This window comes from Raphanus sativus, chromosome 7 (genome assembly GCF_000801105.2).
Source record: "Raphanus sativus cultivar WK10039 chromosome 7, ASM80110v3, whole genome shotgun sequence".
Taxonomy (NCBI): domain Eukaryota; kingdom Viridiplantae; phylum Streptophyta; class Magnoliopsida; order Brassicales; family Brassicaceae; genus Raphanus; species Raphanus sativus.
The window spans coordinates 461,542-480,440 of record NC_079517.1 but is presented as its reverse complement, the minus strand read 5'-3'; the positions used below and the strand labels follow the sequence as shown (position 1 = coordinate 480,440).

The 18,899-nt window shown below is 37.7% G+C and overlaps 3 protein-coding genes and 1 non-coding gene across 6 annotated transcripts; all 4 read left to right on the top strand.

The window, feature by feature from the left end:
- Nucleotides 1-5: 5 nt before the first annotated feature.
- On the top strand, nt 6-87 carry TRNAS-UGA (transfer RNA serine (anticodon UGA)). Its single transcript has one exon. It is a non-coding gene; the product is annotated as a tRNA-Ser (tRNA).
- A 363-nt stretch (nt 88-450) lies between these two features.
- LOC108817653 (two-component response regulator-like APRR7) lies at nt 451-4,402 on the top strand. 3 transcript variants are annotated; one of them, XM_018590398.2, is made up of 10 exons: nt 464-680; nt 1,019-1,346; nt 1,436-1,597; nt 1,731-1,864; nt 2,002-2,166; nt 2,295-2,469; nt 2,573-2,969; nt 3,058-3,712; nt 3,927-4,087; nt 4,259-4,402. In XM_018590398.2, exons 2-9 carry the CDS (start codon nt 1,037-1,039, stop codon nt 4,044-4,046), a joined length of 2,118 nt encoding a protein of 705 aa, XP_018445900.1. In that variant the 5' UTR covers nt 464-680; nt 1,019-1,036; the 3' UTR covers nt 4,047-4,087; nt 4,259-4,402. The 3 variants fall into 3 exon arrangements, with proteins under 3 accessions (XP_056846669.1, XP_018445900.1, XP_018445899.1); XM_056990689.1 differs by having other exon boundaries at nt 451-588; nt 3,927-4,402; XM_018590397.2 differs by having other exon boundaries at nt 3,927-4,402.
- Nucleotides 4,403-7,661: 3,259 nt separating this feature from the next.
- Nucleotides 7,662-10,569, top strand: LOC108816034 (uncharacterized). Its single transcript, XM_018588595.2, has 4 exons — nt 7,662-7,801; nt 7,924-8,918; nt 8,989-9,328; nt 9,402-10,569. Exons 1-2 carry the CDS (start codon nt 7,797-7,799, stop codon nt 8,849-8,851), a joined length of 933 nt encoding a protein of 310 aa, XP_018444097.1. The 5' UTR covers nt 7,662-7,796; the 3' UTR covers nt 8,852-8,918; nt 8,989-9,328; nt 9,402-10,569.
- Nucleotides 9,613-10,431, top strand: LOC108815067 (uncharacterized). The gene has a single exon (XM_018587727.1). The coding sequence runs from the start codon at nt 9,613-9,615 to the stop codon at nt 10,429-10,431; it is 819 nt and encodes a 272-aa protein (XP_018443229.1).
- Nucleotides 10,570-18,899: the final 8,330 nt, after the last annotated feature.

The following is an 18,899-nucleotide window of genomic DNA, read 5'->3' as shown; positions in this document are numbered from 1 at the left end:
AAGAAGTCGATATGTCCGAGTGGTTAAGTAGATAGACTTGAAATCTATTGGGCTTCGCCCGCGCAGGTTCGAACCCTGCTGTCGACGTTTCTTATTTTTATTGGATTTCTTCTTAAAAGCCTAATTTGCGGCCCATATCTTGAGCCCAATATAAATATACATCTATAAAATCTTTAAACGCAGCCTCTTTCGCCAGAATCTAATCGACGGACGAGATGAGATTAAACCTGGCGTTCCCTACCCACTACGCGACGTGTCAATTCGAAAAGATCTGGAGATCCGCCACTAGCCTCCGGAACGAGTGTTTTTGATACCGTCCACGTCAGCAATCCTTGCGAATGCATGATGTGGAAATATCCGATCTGACGTGGGTCTTATCGGACGTTCGGGACCTCTAGTTTTATCCACGTCAGATAATTCAGTTATTTATTTCTTTTTTTGGTTCCGCGACAAAGTTTCTAATATCTATCTATCTCCGGAAAAAAACTCCGTGGCTTATGGTCGTCTCCGATATCCACTCTCTGGGAGATAAATCAAATTGGTTCACTCTCTGTTCTTTCTGTTAGCAGAGAAGCTCAGATTCTTTGTGTATTTGCTTTCCTTTCTTAATTATTGATTCCCATGTTTCTCTTTCCCAACCGTTAGCTGCTTGTGCTGGATCTGTAATTCTGGTTGCAAAGGTAGAGCTCGATTCTTCGTTTTAGAATTTGATTGTTGTAATATCAGCTCCCGCTTAGAATTCAGATGCTTTTGTTTGATGTGATTAGGTCGAGAGATTCAGTTTTTAGGTTTTGGTAATTTTGCAGTAATCTAAAACAAAAGGACTTTGTCTAGCTATGCTGGTTCAAAATTGGTGTTTATCAAATCTTTGTTATGTTAACCTGATAACTCCTCTAGCTTTTTGCGTTTATCGAAATTAGGGGTTTCAGGTTTGGTTTAGGGCCATTGATGTTGTCTTGTTAGAGTGGTGAGGAGAAGCATTTTTTAAATATTTTTTTTATCTCATTTTGGAACACAGGGAAGCAGAGCTGGTGTGATGAATGTTAATGAGGACGGTGAGGGTGGTTCGCGTTACCCAATCACTGATCAAAAACCCGTAGAGACGAAAGAGAGGCATAGTGGAGAAGATAAAGCGAATGGAATCGTTATGGATGTGAGAAATGGGAGTGGAGGGGCTGGGCAAGGCTCCTCAGCTGGACTGCAGATTCCACAGTCGCAACAGACAGCAGCCACTGTTTGCTGGGAAAGGTTTCTTCATGTGAGAACCATAAGAGTGTTGCTGGTGGAGAATGATGACTGTACTCGTTACATCGTTACTGCGCTTCTTCGTAATTGTAGTTATGAAGGTAAAGTTTTGAAGCCTATCTTGAATTTATTTGCATCCGATTAACTGCTAATGAGAAGGTACTTTTTTGTTATTGTTTTTTCATGGCAGTTGTTGAGGTAGCAAATGGTGTACAAGCTTGGAAGGTGTTGGAAGATCTAAACAATCATATTGATATTGTGTTGACCGAGGTAGTCATGCCTTACTTATCTGGTATCGGCCTCTTATGCAAGATCTTGAATCACAAATCCCGTCGGAACATCCCTGTCATCAGTGAGTGCTTTGTCTCTTGTCTGTTGTTTTACATCAGTCACTTTTTTTTATAGTTACACACGCTTTGTTGGTACTTCTTAAGCTTCCCCTGTGATGCTTTTAACTACATTCCCTTGTGAGATTTGTGTTGCAGTGATGTCATCTCATGACTCAATGGGGCTGGTCTTTAAGTGCTTGTCAAAAGGAGCAGTTGACTTTCTCGTTAAGCCCATAAGAAAAAACGAGCTTAAAATCCTTTGGCAACATGTTTGGAGAAGATGTCAGAGTGTAAGTCCTTTGCTCATATCTGAAAAAAGGGTTGCTAGTTGCTTTTTATCTGGTTGATGTGATGAAGTCATTGTCAAATTGTGGATTGGTATCTACTTTTTGGTTTCTCATGGTTTTCCTTTGTTTCTTGTTTGCAGTCTAGCGGCAGTGGAAGTGAAAGCGGAACTCATCAAACTCAAAAGTCTGTGAAATCAAAGACTGTTATAAAATCTGACAACGACTCAGGACGCAGTGGTGAGAATGAAAATGAGAGCAACGGCCTGAATGCCAGTGATGGAAGTAGTGATGGGAGTGGTGCTCAGGTAAGAAAGATTGTGCAATTTATATATGATAAGTTTTCCCTGTAAATGGTGGAAGCACTTAATTAACCAATTCTAGATGATTTATCTTGTAAAACCTAGAATTGTATTTATATATATCTTTTCTTCAGAGCTCTTGGACGAAAAAAGCTGTGGAGGTTGATGACAGTCCACGAGCGGTATCTCCGTGGGATCGAGTTGATAGCACTTGCGCACAGGTGGTACATTCCAACCCCGAGGTTTCCGGTAACCACTTGATTGCAGCACCTGCTGAAAAGGAGACTCAAGAACAAGATGAAAAAATTGGTAAAGAAAGGAAGCTATGATCTCTCAGTTGCTTCCTTGCTCTTCTTTAGCACAAACTTGAAAATATGATATTGAATATACTTTTTTTTAATAATTTCTGCAGAAGATATCACAATGGGTAGAGACTTGGAGATTGGTATTGATAGAAATTGTGATCTGACACTGGAGCCAAAAGATGAACCCCTAACCAAAACCATTGGCGTTGGAAAGGGACCTTTGGACCTCAATAGTGAAAGCCGTTCAAGTAAACAAATGCATGGAGATGAAGGCTCGGGTTTCAAAGCTATGTCCAGTCGTCACCTTCAAGATAACAGAGAACCCGAGGCACCTAATACACACTGCAAAACTGTAGACATCAATGAAGCTGTCATCAAAAACCCTGAAGAGCCAATGCACGTTGAACATAGTTCAAAGAGGCATAGAGGAGCTAAAGATGATGAGACAATAGTTAGAGAGGACCGCAATGTGCTGAGGCGTTCAGAGGGTTCAGCTTTCTCAAGGTACTTACTGTAGAATCAATCATAAACAAATCCTAAAAGTTGTGTCTTTATATATAAATGAATGTTATATTGTTGGACTTGAACACAGGTATAATCCAGCCTTAAACAACAATAAGATTTCTGGCGGGAACTTGGGAAGCAATGCTCGTCATGATAATAATTGCCAAGAACTTATAAAAAGGACTGAAGCGGCATGTGATTGTCACTCAAACATGAACGAGAGTCTCCCCGATAATCATCACTCACGCGTCGGTAGCAATAACGTGGAAATGAGTTCCACAACTGTGAACAACGCTTTCACAAAGCCTGGAGATCCAAAAGTAAGCCCAGCAGGATCTTCATCAGCAAAGCGTTCATTGTTTCAGCCTCTACCCTGTGATCATCATCACTCCTCCTATAATCCGGTTCACGTCCCTGAGCGGAAGTTACCACCACAATATGGATCCTCAAATGTGTACAATGAGACGGTTGAAGGTAACAACAACAACAACACAGTGAATTACAGTGTGAATGGAAGTGGATCAGGTAGTGGTCATGGAAGCAATGAGCCGTATGGAAGCAGTAATGGCATGAATGCTGGAGGAGTGAACATGGGAAGTGAAAATGGTGCTGGCAAAAGCGGAAGCGGAAGCGGCGATGGTAGTGGAAGTGGGAATGTAGCAGATGAGAATAAGATCTCTCAAAGAGAAGCAGCTTTGACAAAGTTCCGCCAGAAGAGAAAGGAGAGGTGCTTCAGAAAGAAGGTAATTTCTGGATCAACCTAAGGCTTTTTTGATTGTTTTACATTTCAAAATATTCACGTGTTTATGTATTCTGTTCATCGTTTAAGATACACAATACAACATATACTAACGCTGACAGACACTTAATATATAAATCCATTGTATTTGAAATATTGACAATTGTTGCCTTATTGGGTGATAGATAGATAAAAAATGGTTTCTTTATTTTACTCAGGTAAGATACCAAAGCAGGAAAAAACTAGCGGAACAACGACCTCGTGTCCGTGGCCAGTTCGTCCGTAAAACAGCTGCTGCAACGGATGATAACGACATAAAAACACCGAGGGATAGCTAACGGGAAATCTGCTAATGTCAGCAGGAAGAAAGAAAAAACTTGTAAGGTTCTCATCATCCTTGTTGGGTCAATCTATCTATCAGTCTATATATCACGTGTGTGTTAACAGTTTTTCTTTACTCTCAAAGTCTGATTCTTTGATACTACTACACTAGTATTCCACGAACACACCGACAGACAAATTGATTGTTTGTTATTTTGTCGTCGTATAGTGTGGTTTGTGGATTCAGGACACAAAGGATTTGGTTCATGAGTTGGAGGGTGTGGTTGTAGATGTTGTAAACTTTTGTAAAACAATAACCCACTGTTTGTATAAGCTATTGGTTTTGGATCATATATATTGTAGTTTACTGATATTTGTCTTCTTTCTTTTGTTCCTTCAACAAATATTCTCTTCTTTTTTCAAATCCATTTCTGAAAAAGAACACTCTGCAACCGCTATGATGACTGATGAACTACGATTGTTGTGTCTACAAGTTGTATTTGATTAGTTACTACAACTTACTACAAATTTGTATTTGAGAAAAAACAATTTTCCATCTTTAAAAACCCAATTAATCTATCTATACTATTGTTTGCAAATTGACTTCTTATCTATAACCTCTCAAATTAAAAGTTAGATCGGTTAAAGTTTTTTCACATAAGTTAAGTGGCAGCTAAAAGTTAAACCGGTTGAAGTCTTTTCACATAAATCAAATAGCAGCTGGAAGCATGTCATCGCATATGATAAGATAGCAACTAGGACCGACTTCAGCGTTACTAGCTTGCCAGCACTTGACAGATAGCGCAATGACCACGCGTTCCGGTTCACCATGAGACCTAGGTGATTTTGACTCGAAAAGTGTTACTTAGAAAGATATAGACAAAAGTGTTGCTTAGAAAGATATAGACGAATTGCTAGCGTTGTTGCTAGTTTTTAAAATTTTACTTTTAATTTTTAATTTTGTTATTTTAATTTTTTTTTTATTAGATTTTATCTGTTAACTTTTCTTTTTATATTTTTTATTTTATAGTTTTAATTTTTTATTTTTTATTTCTAATATTTATTTTATAACTTTATTTTATAAGTTATTATTTTTTATTTCTTTATTCTTTATTTTTTATTTTATAATTTTTTGTTTTATAATTTATATTTTATAAGTTTAATTGTTTCATATTTTATAATACTTATTTTATAAAAAAAATTATAATTTTATAATTTCAATTTTACAATTTCTAGTTTTATATTTTTATTTTATAAGTTTTATTTACAATTAGTTTGTAATTTTTAAAAGTTTTTATTTTACAAATTTTTATTTGGCTATTTTATAAGTTTTTTTATTTTATATTTTATAAGTTGTTAATTATACGTTTTATTGTTTTTATTTTCTAATATTTATTTTATAAACTTTATTTTATAAGTTTTTATATTATAAATTTTATATTTTTTAATTTTATGCTTTTAGTTTGTTTTATAATTTTGTTATTTTATAATTTTTTTTCTATAAGGTTTTTATTTTATAAACTGTTATTATTTAATTTTATTGGTTTGGTCTTACATTTTCGTGTATCTGAAAAGACCCAGAAATTGTTTAATCTGAAAAGATCTAGACGTGTTTTTTTTTTTTTTTGGTCTTACATTTTAATATTAGAAGATAAATATGATTAATTTAGAAACCATTTTTACATAAGAAAAATAGAAGTCAATATATATATATGTATATATGTATTAAGTATAAAAACGATCAAATTTTGTTAGTTAGCTCATGATCATTAAAGATCGTTCATATAACTCGTGATCTAATTTAAACTCGATCATTAAAGCTCAGTTATTAAAAAGCCTAAAAACCAAGATCATGCTCATGAAAAATCAAGCTGACCTGGCCAGTTCATGAGTTATAACTCATTTTGACATCCCTACTTGAAATATATTCATTCGTTGTTACATTGTTTTTTACCGGTTGATAGCCGCTGTCTACAAACAGCTTGATCATAATGGTTATCGGTTTTCTTATATTCACTACAAATGAAAAAACTTCCTTTTAATATTTTAATATCTTAAATAAATTATTATCTTATCGATTTGTATCATATTTTAAATCCATTCAAATTGGAACTAAAAAGAATTATTAATTTATAGTGTTTATTTATCTAATATTAATTTATAGAATTTTTACTGTTTGTCATGTTAAATATTTTATTATAAAAAGGTAAAATACATATTAATCGATCAAACATGCAAAATTAGATATAAAAATTATGCATTGGAAAAGTTAACAATTTTCATGTTCCCACTTAGCAAATACGCTTTTTGAAGAACCAACCTTTTTTTGTCAACAGAACCAACCAAAATCCTCGCATAACCTTTGAAAAGGAGTTTGATACTCCATACCAATAAAATTCTTGTTGTAATGCCCATTCTTCTTCGGATCGCACATTACCTTACAAGAGGTGTCACATGTCCCTGGAGTAGCTTCTTTTGATGTTTTTATGCATTGGTTTATGATGCAATTTTTCATACATTCCATTGTCACGATGGAATCAGAAACTTGTGCTGAAAAAAACACTGTAAATAAATTTACAATAATAAAGGTACGGTAAATATTTTTTAACACTTGAACTGCCATCATGTGACTATGCAAAATTTTGAACACTATTTTTTGTTTGTTTGTTTATTTTAGTGAGAAACGAGATCATTTGCTGAGGATGTTTGCCTGATCAGGAGGATTTATATAACAAAATTATTTTACCAAATTTTGGAAATTCGTTAAAATGTCAATTTGTTTATTCTTTCCGTTTTTTTTATATCTGACGTTTTAGATAATTTTTTTGTTCCAAACTTGATAACATTTTAAGTTTTTATCGTAAATTTTATTAGTTTTAAGTTATGAAACCATTTCTATTTAATAATTTGTTTTGTTATTGGTTGAATGGTGGTTACGTAGAAAAATTATTAATATTTTATTAAATTGTACTATAAAATGCCAGATAAAGAAAAACTAAAGGAGTATTATTAGTTGAGTAAATATGTTAATTATGTTTTCGAAAACTTTAGTATATTATATATTTGGTTATCTAAAGAAATATTTTGTATTAATTAGTGTAACTAATATTCGTATTGACAATTTTAGCTTACAATCACACATACTGAAGTGTCAATTTTTGTAGCAAAATCTTGCACTGAAAGAATTTTTTTTAATTCATAACTAGATCTTGATCTGTGCAATCGCACGAATATCATTTTTAAAATTTATGTGATTAAAAATCATTTTTTTTAATTGTGTGTACATTGCTAATGGTTATTCAAACAAATAAAATGAAATGATATATAATTCATGTGTCATTTGATAATTTATTAGAAAATGATCGGAAAAATGGCTTTTTCATACATGAAGAGTTTCTAAAAGTTAGAAACATACCTAAACTCTCGAGTTTGTTCCATACATACATAAACTCGTTTTTACAGTTTCACCATACCCAAACTTGACCTAACCGATGTAAACCAACTTTGACCGAGAATCCGTGAGTCAATCGTTAACTGTAGCAGATGACAAAACTTCGTCGTTTGAGTTAAAACAAAAAAATAACCAAAAACGTCAATACAACGTCGTTTTGCTGAAAAATTATTCAAGTTTCTTCTATTCTTCGTTAACTTGCGACAGACTGCAGAAACAAATTGGGGAAAAACTGAACTGAAGCAATTAGGGTTTCGGGAAAATTTCAAGAGCTAGCGAAGAGTTCTGAAGAATTATTGATTCAGGACTAGGGAATATGAGGTAAATAGTAGATTTTCCAGTTTTTATCAATTTGAAATCTCGATTCTGGGTTCTGAGTTTTTTTTTTTTTGGAGAATTGGCTTAAGTTCTGTGATTTTTGATGTCTATTATATTTTTTTCAGCTCTGTGTCTGTCTTGTTCAACTGTTACTACAATGGAAAGTGGAGGAACTCAGGGAAGAATCTTGGTTATGATGGAGGCGATGTTAAGACCATTGACTGCGATCCTCGTGAATTGTTTGTTTACTTGGTGGATGTGTTAGGCGTGTCTTTATATGAACAAAGAGTATGGTATAAGCATCTGTATGAGAGCTTTGAGAATCTGAAGATATTGTGCAATGGTGATGAGAATTTTCAGAGGATGTGCGAAGCAGCTATTTCGACAAAAATGTTTGAGGTTTTCTTGGAGAAAGATGAAGATGATGATGCTAATAGCAGTGGAGAGGCTCCTCAATATGAGAATGTTATCACTAGTGATAATGGTGGTGAAATGTGTGAGGAGGAAGCTCGAGTTGAGAATAATTTAATAGGCTTTGTTGAGGAAGAAGAAGAATGCAATTCCGAAGATACTCCTCCAAACTCGGACTGTGAGGAAGGTGAAGAAGCAGAAACACGGAGACATTATGATAGATACACCAAATTCAGTGGAGAGATCAGGCTGGAGCAAACCTTTGATAGCATAGCTGAGTTCAAAGATGCCGTGGTTGATTACGTGCTCAAGACAGGTTGGAATGTGAAGTACACAAGATGGGGCTCTGAGAAATCTGAAGTCAAGTGTACAATCGGTGGAGGTTGCCCATTCAGAATATACTGCTCTTTTGAACAACCTATTGGTTTATTCATGGTGAAATTCTACAATGATGAACATTCTTGTACCAAAGATGGGTTTAGCAAAGTAGTGAAGGATGGGATAATTGCTAAGTTGTTCTTGAACGACATTAGAAGAGATCCTGATTTTAGGCCACAAGCTATGCAAGAATCTCTAGAGGAACGCTATGATTTGGTTGTCTCAATCATAACCAATGTAGAAAAGCAAAGGACAAAGCCTTAAAGATGATTCAAGAAGAATATGATGAGCAATTTACGAGATTAAAAGACTACAAGAATGAGCTGTTGAGGTAAGTTCAAATGGTTTTTTGGTTTAAATGCAAGTTAGTAAAACTCTAACTCTTTACGTTTTTGTCACAGAACTAACCCAAGATCAACTGTAGAGCTTGGGACAGTTTCTGGAGATGGAGATGTAGTGCTCTTTGATCGTTTTTATGTGTGCTTTAAAGCACTCCGCGACATTTGGCGTGCTTATTGTCGTCCGATCATTGGGATTGATGGTTGTTTTCTGAAGAACAACGTTCAAGGCCAACTATTGGCAGCCGTTGGAAGAGATGCAAATAATCAGTTTTATCCTGTTGCTTGGGCAGTTGTAGGAGTGGAGAACACAGATAATTGGTTATGGTTTATTAGGAAACTAAAAGTGGATTTGGGTATCAATGATGGAGATGGATTTACACTTATATGAGATAGGCAAAAGGTATATTATCTCAGCATTATAAGTTCATTTATCATTTCCTTTCCTAACTATTGGATCTCATCTCTTATGACAGGGCTTGCTTATTGCTGTTGATCAAGAATTGCCAAACATAGAACACCGTATGTGTGCACGTCACATATATGGAAACCTTACACGAGTGCATCCAGGCAAAGCTAGAATGAAGAAACTGTTTTGGAAAATTGCTAAGAGTTTCACAACTGCTGAGTATGATGAAGTCATTGAAGAAATGAAAGAAGTATGACATTGATGTATACGAGACCTTGATGGAGAAGAATCCTCAAAATTGCAGCCGTGCTTACTTCACAACTACAGCATGTTGTGAAGATGTTCACAACAACTTCTCTGAGACGTATAACAACACAGTCAACAAGGCAAGAGAGATGCCTTTAGTGGAGATGCTTGAGACAATAAGGAGACTGGCTATGGTTCGTATTGATATACGGAAGAAGAAAGCGGAGAACCACAAGGGAAAGTATAGTTTGAAAGTGGCAAATACTATTGCTGACGAGTCATTGCATAAAAAGAACTGTCGAGCCGTTGCTGGAGCTAATGGAGTATTCGACGTGCGCGAGAATTCCACTGGCTATAGCGTGCATATGAGAAAAAGGACATGTACCTGTCGAAAGTGGGATATGACAGGTATTCCATGTCGTCATGCTCTGCGTGTTATCATGCAAATGAAGTGGAATGCTGAAGATTACGTTTCAGATTGGTACTTGACAACCAAATGGCGTAACATATATAATGATTCCATCTCACCAGTTACTGGCATGCGCTTTTGGAACAAATCTGATGAATCTAGGCTCCAACCACCAACAAGACCTGAAACTAAAGGACGCAAGAAGAAGCAAAAGAGGATCAAAGGCAAAAATGAATCACCAAAGAAGAAATTAAAATTTGTAGAATCTCCCAAGAAGAAGGTGAAAGTTGGCAGGGAAGGAAGGACAGTTAGGTGTGGACATTGTGGGTTAACAGGTCACAATGCTTTAAAATGTCCAAACAGTGGTGCATCAGTTTATAGGAAGCCAAAAAAGTCCGCTTCTTCTCAGGGGGAAGGACTTAGCCAAGAGTCACAAGTTTAAGACGTTTTGTTTTGAACTTTTGCTGTTTTTTTTTTGTAGTTTTGCTTTGGCTTATATGATTGTGTTTAGTTATTGGATGTTTTTTTGTTTTGTTTTGGTGTTATGCCTCGAATTTTATAACTATTACGTATTTGATAATTTTGTTGATTTTTGATTCAGCATCGATAAGGTTTCAAATAGTACTTCTTATAAATTTATAGTTTTTTTTTTTTGAACCGATAGAAACTATAAATTTATAGTTTCTTAAATGATTTTTCAGTTTTTCTCCAATTTGTTTGTTTCTGTCGTGAGTTAACGAGGAAGAAGAAGAAACTTATCAAAGCAACGTCTTTGAAGAGTTTTTGTTTAATTTTTTTTTAACAAAATGATGTCGTTTTGTCATCTGTTATAGTTAACAGCTGACTCACGGATTCTCGGTCAAAGTTGGTTTACATCGGTTAGGTCAAGTTTGGGTATGGTAAAACTGTAAAAACGAGTTTATGTATGTATGGAACAAACTCGAGAGTTTAGGTATGTTTCGAACTTTTAGAAACTCTTCATGTATGAAAAAGCCATTTTTCCGAAAATGATCCAACTTTTTAGTGTATATGTAGTTTGACATAACAATTAGTATTTTTATATAGATTAGTAAAGCAAATTAAAAAACGTCCACGTCTTATATATCATTTTAATTATGTTGCTATTTGTTTTTCATATTAATATTAAAGCTGAAAAAAACTGAATCCGAAGAATCGAACAGATCCTGATCCAAAAAGTGGTATCAAACCGCAACCTAAACCGAAGTATTTTAGGTATCTGAATGTGTCCTAAATAAATTTATATAGTTTTATTAATTATTTTTAGATTTAATATATATAAATATATATTTATGATACTTTTAAGTTGGTTTAAATATTTGAAAATATATACAAATAGACAAAACTAAATTTCTAAAATAGTTAAATTATACTCAAAATACTTAAAATAATTATTTAAACCAAACTAATTTATATGTTAAGTTTAGGTATTTTAAAATATGTTATTCAAATTTATGTAATATATTATTTTGTTTATATATTTTAAGAAATTAAAGTATATAATGATTTTTAAAATTTTAAAATAATTTAAATGGTTATATGAACCCGAATCGAACCCGCAAAGAGCCGAATCGAATCTGAACTGCAATAAAAATATCTGAATGAGACTAAAATCTTTGACCCTATAAATCCAAAACCCAAATAGATCCGGCACGAACCCGAATGGGTACCTGAACACTCACACCTAGTCACTATTGTATACCATATATGTGTCATCATATAATTAATCGTATATTGTATGTACCATCATATAAATAATCATATAATAATAGTGTTTTATACGTATCTTCATATAAATAATCACATATATTATATTTTTAAAATTTAATGTGAAATATAAAAACCATAATTTAAGTTCGTATATGAAAATGAGCTTTGTATTGTATTTTTCTTATATCTATTGAAAACTTTTTTTAATAATGGCTATTAGAAAATATTTTAGTAAAAATCAAATTTCGAATATATGTATATTTTGAATCAATTTTTTTACATAAATCAACTTTAAATTATTATTTTCATTTGAAATATGTATATAAAGTTTAAATTTTGTTTTATGATTATTTTAGATAAAAGATGTTTTTAGATAATTAGATCGGGCTACTTTCGTATATTTTAAAAATGACTCAAATAGATAGTTTCTCCGGTCCAACAAGAGCTCCTTGGCCAAATCTCACCGGGTTCTCCCCCGACGTTGTCGGAGGGCCGCCGCTAGCAATGGAACCAACGACAGAGATACAGAGCAGGAAGGGGAGACCAGTCACGGGAGCGCTGGTTGGTGAGACAGCAGTTTGAAGGAAGGCTAGTTAGTGCTGAACGAAGATCTTTGCGATAACTCTACAACATCACTCACCGCCAAGTGAGAAGAAACCTGCAACAAAACACAAGTTCGAGAACAAAACCTGCTACTCAAAGCTTGCTAAGATGCAAAGAAGACTATCTTATGCAGAAAAGGGCAAAGGGCTAGCTGCGCCTCAGGAACCCCCAAGAACGGCGAGGATAAGAGTCCCTGCTGTTGATAACTCTGCCCTGATAAGGAAACACTCTCTCACGCTGGTGGGAAGAATCACTAACCCCAAACACCAAAGGATGTGGTCGCTAATCCCATTCTTTTCAGAACACTGGAAAGTAGAGACGAAACCAGTGGGAGCGGATCTTGGAAATGGGTGCTTCCAGTTCCAATTTGCTTCTGAGCAAGACGTGCTGAAGGTATTGGCAGATCGACCTTACCACTTTGCCCACTGGATGATTATACTCCAAAGATGGGAACCGTCAACATCTCCAAACTTCCCAAACCAGATCCCTTTCTGGATCCAAGTCCAGGGGATCCCCCTCCATCTCTGGTCGGAGGCGGCGCTGGAAGCCTTAGCTGACGACATTGGAATCCGTGACTCGGTAGAGATAACAGCTACAAAAGCAAGAATGAGAGTGCAGATAAACGGGCTTCTACCGCTCATCACAAAAGCTACACTGGATTATGATACATGAGAGGAGATTGAGGCAACTCTAGTATATGAAAAAATTGAGAAGTACTGTAAAACATGCTTCCGGCTGGATCATGAAGTGCAAGACTGCCCTGAGGGACAACGAAAGGAAAGGGAAGCGCTGGAAACACGTCGACAATCAGACGAACCCCGACGTGCTCAGGTGGAGAAACAGCGTTTTGAGACTCTCACAAACTCCAGAGCACACTCAAACTATCGAAACCTGGAAACAAATCAGAGAGACAACTTTACGTCAGGGTATAACAGAATAGGGGAAAGAGAGCAATCCTACCAAACTGAGTTTAGAAGAAGAAACTCACCCCCACGACGTGGAAGAGAAGTAAGCAGATCCTTCTCTCGTAATGAGGGGCGAAATGAGAGTCGCAATGACCAGCCAAACTACCACAATTACAACCTAGAAGCAGCATCGAAATCTTACCATTCGAGGGAGTTCAGGAGAACAGACAATTACAGCTCTGAGAGAACTCAATCACAAATAGCCCCGAGGAGTGGATCAAACCGACCATCATGGGTTGAAAAAACTAAACAAAGCAGCTACCGTCAAGTGGAAGTAACTGAGTCGTCAAGACCAATTCTGAATCCACCAATGTCGGAGTTGCCGGCTGGAGCGCTAAATGAAGCTATGGTGGAGGTCAGAGAAGCTATGACACAATATACAAACTGTGCTGATCCCACTGAAAGCGCGGCCAGGAAGGAGAGACTCAGGCAAGCTGAGGAACTTGGAGAAATAGAGGAAACAGCAGTTTCGATGGTCAGAGCGTCGCTAGGATCAGTACCTGAACCTATGCTTGACGACACTCACCAAACGATCACTCCTACGCGACTTCCTGCACTCCAACGACTTGGACCAATAATGGAAAATGAGGAAGTAACTGGTAGTGAAAACCCTCCTCCTTTGGCTTCTAAACGTAAACCAGGAAGACCACCTGGCAGGAAAGCGGTGGCTGCCTCACCACTGAACTTCTTGGGTGTAGGAATGAGGAGAAGGAAAATCTCCAAAACCCAACCGTCTCCTTCAAGGAAGAAATCTACCGTAACTATCCCTCGTAGAGAGGAGAACCGTCGTGTAGCTACTGGAACCTCATCTGCAGGAACCAGTGCAAACATAAGAAGAACAAAGCTGAAGAAACGACCAACAGGCACTACTTCAGCTCCGCTTGGGGGTAGTGGGATGGATTTTCAAAATCCGTCCTCTCCTCTTCCTTAAAAGTGGTATGTTGGAACTGCCAAGGGGTGGGGAACCCTTGGACAGTTCGTCGTCTCAGAGAAATCTGCAAAAAAGTGGACCCTGATATCATATTTCTATCTGAGACAAAAAATCCCCAGGAGGTGGTGGCGAAGAAATTGGAGTGCTTGAGACTCCCAAATCTAAAGACTGTACCTCCACAAGGCAGAGCAGGAGGAGGGCTAGCGCTTCTTTGGAAAGATGGCATTGATATTGATGTAATCTCCTCCTGTAAAAACTATTTCGATACGAAATTAATGTATGAAGGAAAGGCTAGCTATGCTACTTTTGTTTACGGTGATCCAGATAAGAAACGAAGAAAACAAGTATGGGATTACCTAACGGCGCTAGCACTGATAAGAGACGCCCCGTGGTTTGCCTCAGGAGATTTTAATGATATGACGGGCAACTGTGAGAAGGAAGGAGGAACTGAACGCTCGGAGAAATCTTTTGATGACTTCAGATCATTTATGGCAGAAGGGGACCTGTACGACTTACAGCACACTGGCAACTTCCTCTCCTGGAGGGGAAAAAGGGGCAACCATAATGTGAAGTGCAGACTGGACCGGGCTCTGTCAAATAGTGCTTGGGCAGAACTCTATCCATCAGGGAGATGCGAGTACCTTAGATATGAAAGCTCTGATCACCGCCCTATAGTAACGTACTTTGAACCCCTGAAACTGAAGAAAAAAGGCATTTTCAGATATGACAGAAGCTTGAGTAAAAACGCTGAAGTATTAAAGCTGATTGAAGACACTTGGACTACAGAAACTCAGCTTAAAGTCAAGCAAAAGATAGACAGATGCAGAACGGCTATAATAAAGTGGTCCAAGCAAAAACAGAAGGAGATTAAAGATATCCTGGAGGGACTAAAGAAAGATATCGATCGCATCATGTCAGACTCAGAACCGGATGAGATCAGACTAAAGGAGCTGAATGAGAAACTACACAAAGCCTACAAGTTGGAGGAAGAGCATTGGCAGCAAAGAAGCAGACAACTTTGGCTTAATCTAGGCGATAAAAACACTGGGTTTTTCCATGCATCAACGAAAAAACGGAAGGCCTTAAACAAGTTTTCAGTTCTAGAGGGTGAAGATGGCGAACCTGTGTATGCGGAGGAAGAGATAACAGTGACATTGGAAGCCTATTTCCAAAGAATCTTCACACCTACAAACAGAGACACGCAGGAGATGAAACAAATCATAAACGAGGCAATCACCCCACAAATTTCTGAGGAGACAAACCAGAGATTGATCAAGATACCTGATGCACTGGAGATAAAAGAAGCACTCTTCTCGATCCATCCTGGGAAGGCTCCGGGCCCAGACGGTTTCTCTGCTTGCTTTTTCCAAACGAACTGGAGCGTAGTGGGAGAAGATCTGGTGAAGGAGGTGCAAGATTTCTTCCTATCCGGCTGTATGCCGAGAACTGTCAACGAGACCCATATTAGACTGATTCCAAAAATCACAAGCCCAATGAAAGTAGCGGATTACAGACCTTTGGCGCTATGTAACGTCTGTTACAAAATCATATCGAAGCTCATTTCCAAAAGGATCCAGCCCCTTCTCAGCGCCCTGATCACAGAAACACAGTCTGCATTTGTGCCAAAAAGAGCGATATCAGACAATGTGTTGATAACGCATGAAATATTGCACTATCTAAAGACGTCAAAAGCTAAAAAGCACTGCTACATGGCCATAAAGACTGATATGAGTAAGGCCTATGATAGGCTTGAATGGGACTTCATTGAAGCGATGCTACAGAAATATGGATTTCATCCAACGTGGATTCAATGGATCATGCAATGCATCTCTACTGTCAGCTACTCGTTTATAATCAATGATGCTACAAGGGGGTCAGTCGAGCCAGGAAGAGGAATCAGGCAGGGGGACCCGCTATCCCCATACCTATTCATTTTATGCAGCGAGTTGCTATCAGGTTTGTGTCAACTGGGCCAAAGGAATGGGAAATTCAAAGGGATCAAGATAGCTACAGGATGTCCTAGCATAAATCATCTGCTTTTTGCAGATGATACAATGTTTTTCTGCAAAGCTAATCAGGAAAATGCTCTAACACTACTCAACATCCTAACAACATACGAAGGAGTCTCTGGGCAACTAATTAACGCGCAAAAGTCTGCAGTCACTTTCTCACGAAAGATCAGACAGGACAAGAGGAACTCAATCAAACAAACGCTAGGAATTGAGATGGATGGTGGCTTTGGGAAATACCTGGGATTGCCGGAGCAGTTTGGAAGGAGAAAGAGAGACCTCTTTGCCAACATAGTGCATAAGATCAAGCACAAAGCCATCTGCTGGTCTACGAAGTTTCTCTCTCGGGCAGGGAAGATGATAATGCTCAGAACGGTGCTAGCAGCTATGCCCTCCTTCGCCATGTCTTGCTTTAAGCTTCCGGTTACCCTCTGTGATGAAATCCAATCTGTGTTAATTCGGTTTTGGTGGGACACAAAAAGTAAAAAGAAAAGGATGTCATGGATAGCGTGGAGAAAAATGGCAAGACCAAAGAAGTTGGGAGGTTTGGGTTTTAAGGACATTGCTACCTTCAATGATGCCCTTCTTGCTAAATTGAGTTGGAGAATCCTCAAAAACCCATCCTGTCTGCTGGCCAGACTACTCTTGGGAAAGTACTGCAAAAACGAGAGCTTTTTAGTGGTCAAACCAACAAAAGCATCATCACACGGGTGGAGAGGAATATTAATAGGAAGAAACCTGCTTAGTAGACAACTTGGCTGGGTTGTGGGCTCTGGAACAGAGATCAATATTTGGACAGAGCCATGGTTATCTTCGTCTGAGCAATTGAGACCTATTGGACCGCCACCGTGCGAGTTCCAAGCACTAACGGTCGCTGATCTCATAAGGGAGGACACAGCGGAGTGGGATGAGCAGAAGATTGACCTCATCATACCCTTCCACAAAGCGCAGATCCTCCAAATCAAGCCAAGCGTGTGCAAAGCAAAAGATGAACTTGTGTGGCTCAAGACAAGCACTGGGGAGTATACAGCCAAATCAGGCTACAGAGCCCAATCTGAACTCCTGCTTCTGGAGGAAGCAGAGAATCCTACAACAACAATAGACTGGTCAGCGAATGTGTGGGACATCAAGACGCCAGAGAAAGTAAAGATTTTTCTGTGGAATGCTCTACATGACGCTCTTCCAGTGGGTGAGCAATTTGCTATTAGGAACATACCTATTTCGAGCAGATGCACGAGATGTAGTGATCTGGAAACGGTAGCTCACTTGTTGTTCACTTGCCCGTACGCGAGAAAGGTCTGGAAGCTGGCTCCGCTTGCGACAACGATCGATGTGGACCAAATCACTGATACGCTTTCAGGAATGGAGTTAATTCGAAGAGTCTCATCGCTCCCACCGGTGGGCTTGGGGCCAGGAACGCTTACGGCAGCGCTATGTTGGAACTTGTGGATCTCTAGAAATCAGCTCACGTTCCAGAAGAGAGACTTCTCCCCTGAGGAAACTCTACTGAAGGCAACAACGGAAGCGAGAGAGTGGCTGCTCGCTCAAATCTCCCTGACAAATCCAAATCTGAAGCCTCCTAGCATCAACCAGGATCCAATCCCAGACACCGACATCCCTTGCATGTACACAGATGCTGCTTGGAACGCCTCTACGGGCCGCGCCGGTCTTGGCTGGATCATCGATGATACAGGGTCGTCTTCAACTCATTCTGCGACTGCAAGCTTTGTAAAGTCGCCCCTCTTCGCGGAAACCTTGGCTATGCGTTCAGCCATGAACTCTGCTATTGATAAAGGGATCACCTCTCTCTTGATTCTCTCGGACTCTCAAGCTTTGATCAAGCTCGTCAATTCAAAAGGGAAGAAGTTGGAGATCGCAGGCCCCCTTAATGATATCTACCTTCTATCTAACGCTTTTATTGTTGTCATGTTTAAGTTTATCCCTAGAGTAAACAATGATAGAGCAGACACTGTTGCCAAACAGGCTCTTGCTCTAATGTTTTAAAGTTATTTTCATGCTTTAATGAAAGCAGTTTCACAAAAAAAAAAAAAAATAGTTTCTCATAATATAATAGAAATTTCAATTTTTCTTAATAACATAAGTCCATCATTTTTTCCTTAATTTATTGTTATACATGTTTCTAAACAATATTGAATTTTTTTTTTATAATGCTATCTATGTTTCTAAACATTTTTTTTTAAACTACTATCCATATTTTCGAATAAACTGTTTTTAGAAAACTGATATTTATGTTTCTAAACAAACTTTTTTTAATTAATATCCATGTTTTCAGACAAATATTTTAGTTTTTGAACTGAGAAATGGTATGACTGCAAACTTTTTTTTTTTTTTTTGGTAAAATGTTAAATTCATGACTGCAAACTTCTGGCTAGATAACTGGTCGTCTCTTGGACCTCTTCTCGAGATAACAGGTCCTGAAGGACCGCGTATCACAGGCCTCCCATTATCTGCCGTAGTGAACGAAGCGTTTGTGAATGGTAGATAGTGGTTAGATAACTCGCGGAGCAGAAACCTAGATATACTGCTTCTCACGCAGTGCTTGTCAGGTCATGCTCCTAATGAACAGCCCCGAGGATGATGATTGTTTTTTTTTTGTAAAACAAAGAGGATGATGATTGTTATTTATGGAAAATTGGAGAGGCGCCCCGCGCCC

Excerpts from the sequence above, each read along its gene's own strand:
- LOC108817653 (XM_056990689.1), top strand. The coding sequence starts at position 1,037 with ATGAATGTTAATGAGGACGGTGAGGGTGGTTCGCGTTACCCAATCACT. Across the intron at positions 2,167-2,294 it reads GTGATGGGAGTGGTGCTCAG|AGCTCTTGGACGAAAAAAGC; the intron begins GTAAGAAAGATT and ends TCTTTTCTTCAG. Across the intron at positions 2,970-3,057 it reads GAGGGTTCAGCTTTCTCAAG|GTATAATCCAGCCTTAAACA; the intron begins GTACTTACTGTA and ends ACTTGAACACAG.
- LOC108815067 (XM_018587727.1), top strand. The coding sequence starts at position 9,613 with ATGGAGAAGAATCCTCAAAATTGCAGCCGTGCTTACTTCACAACTACA.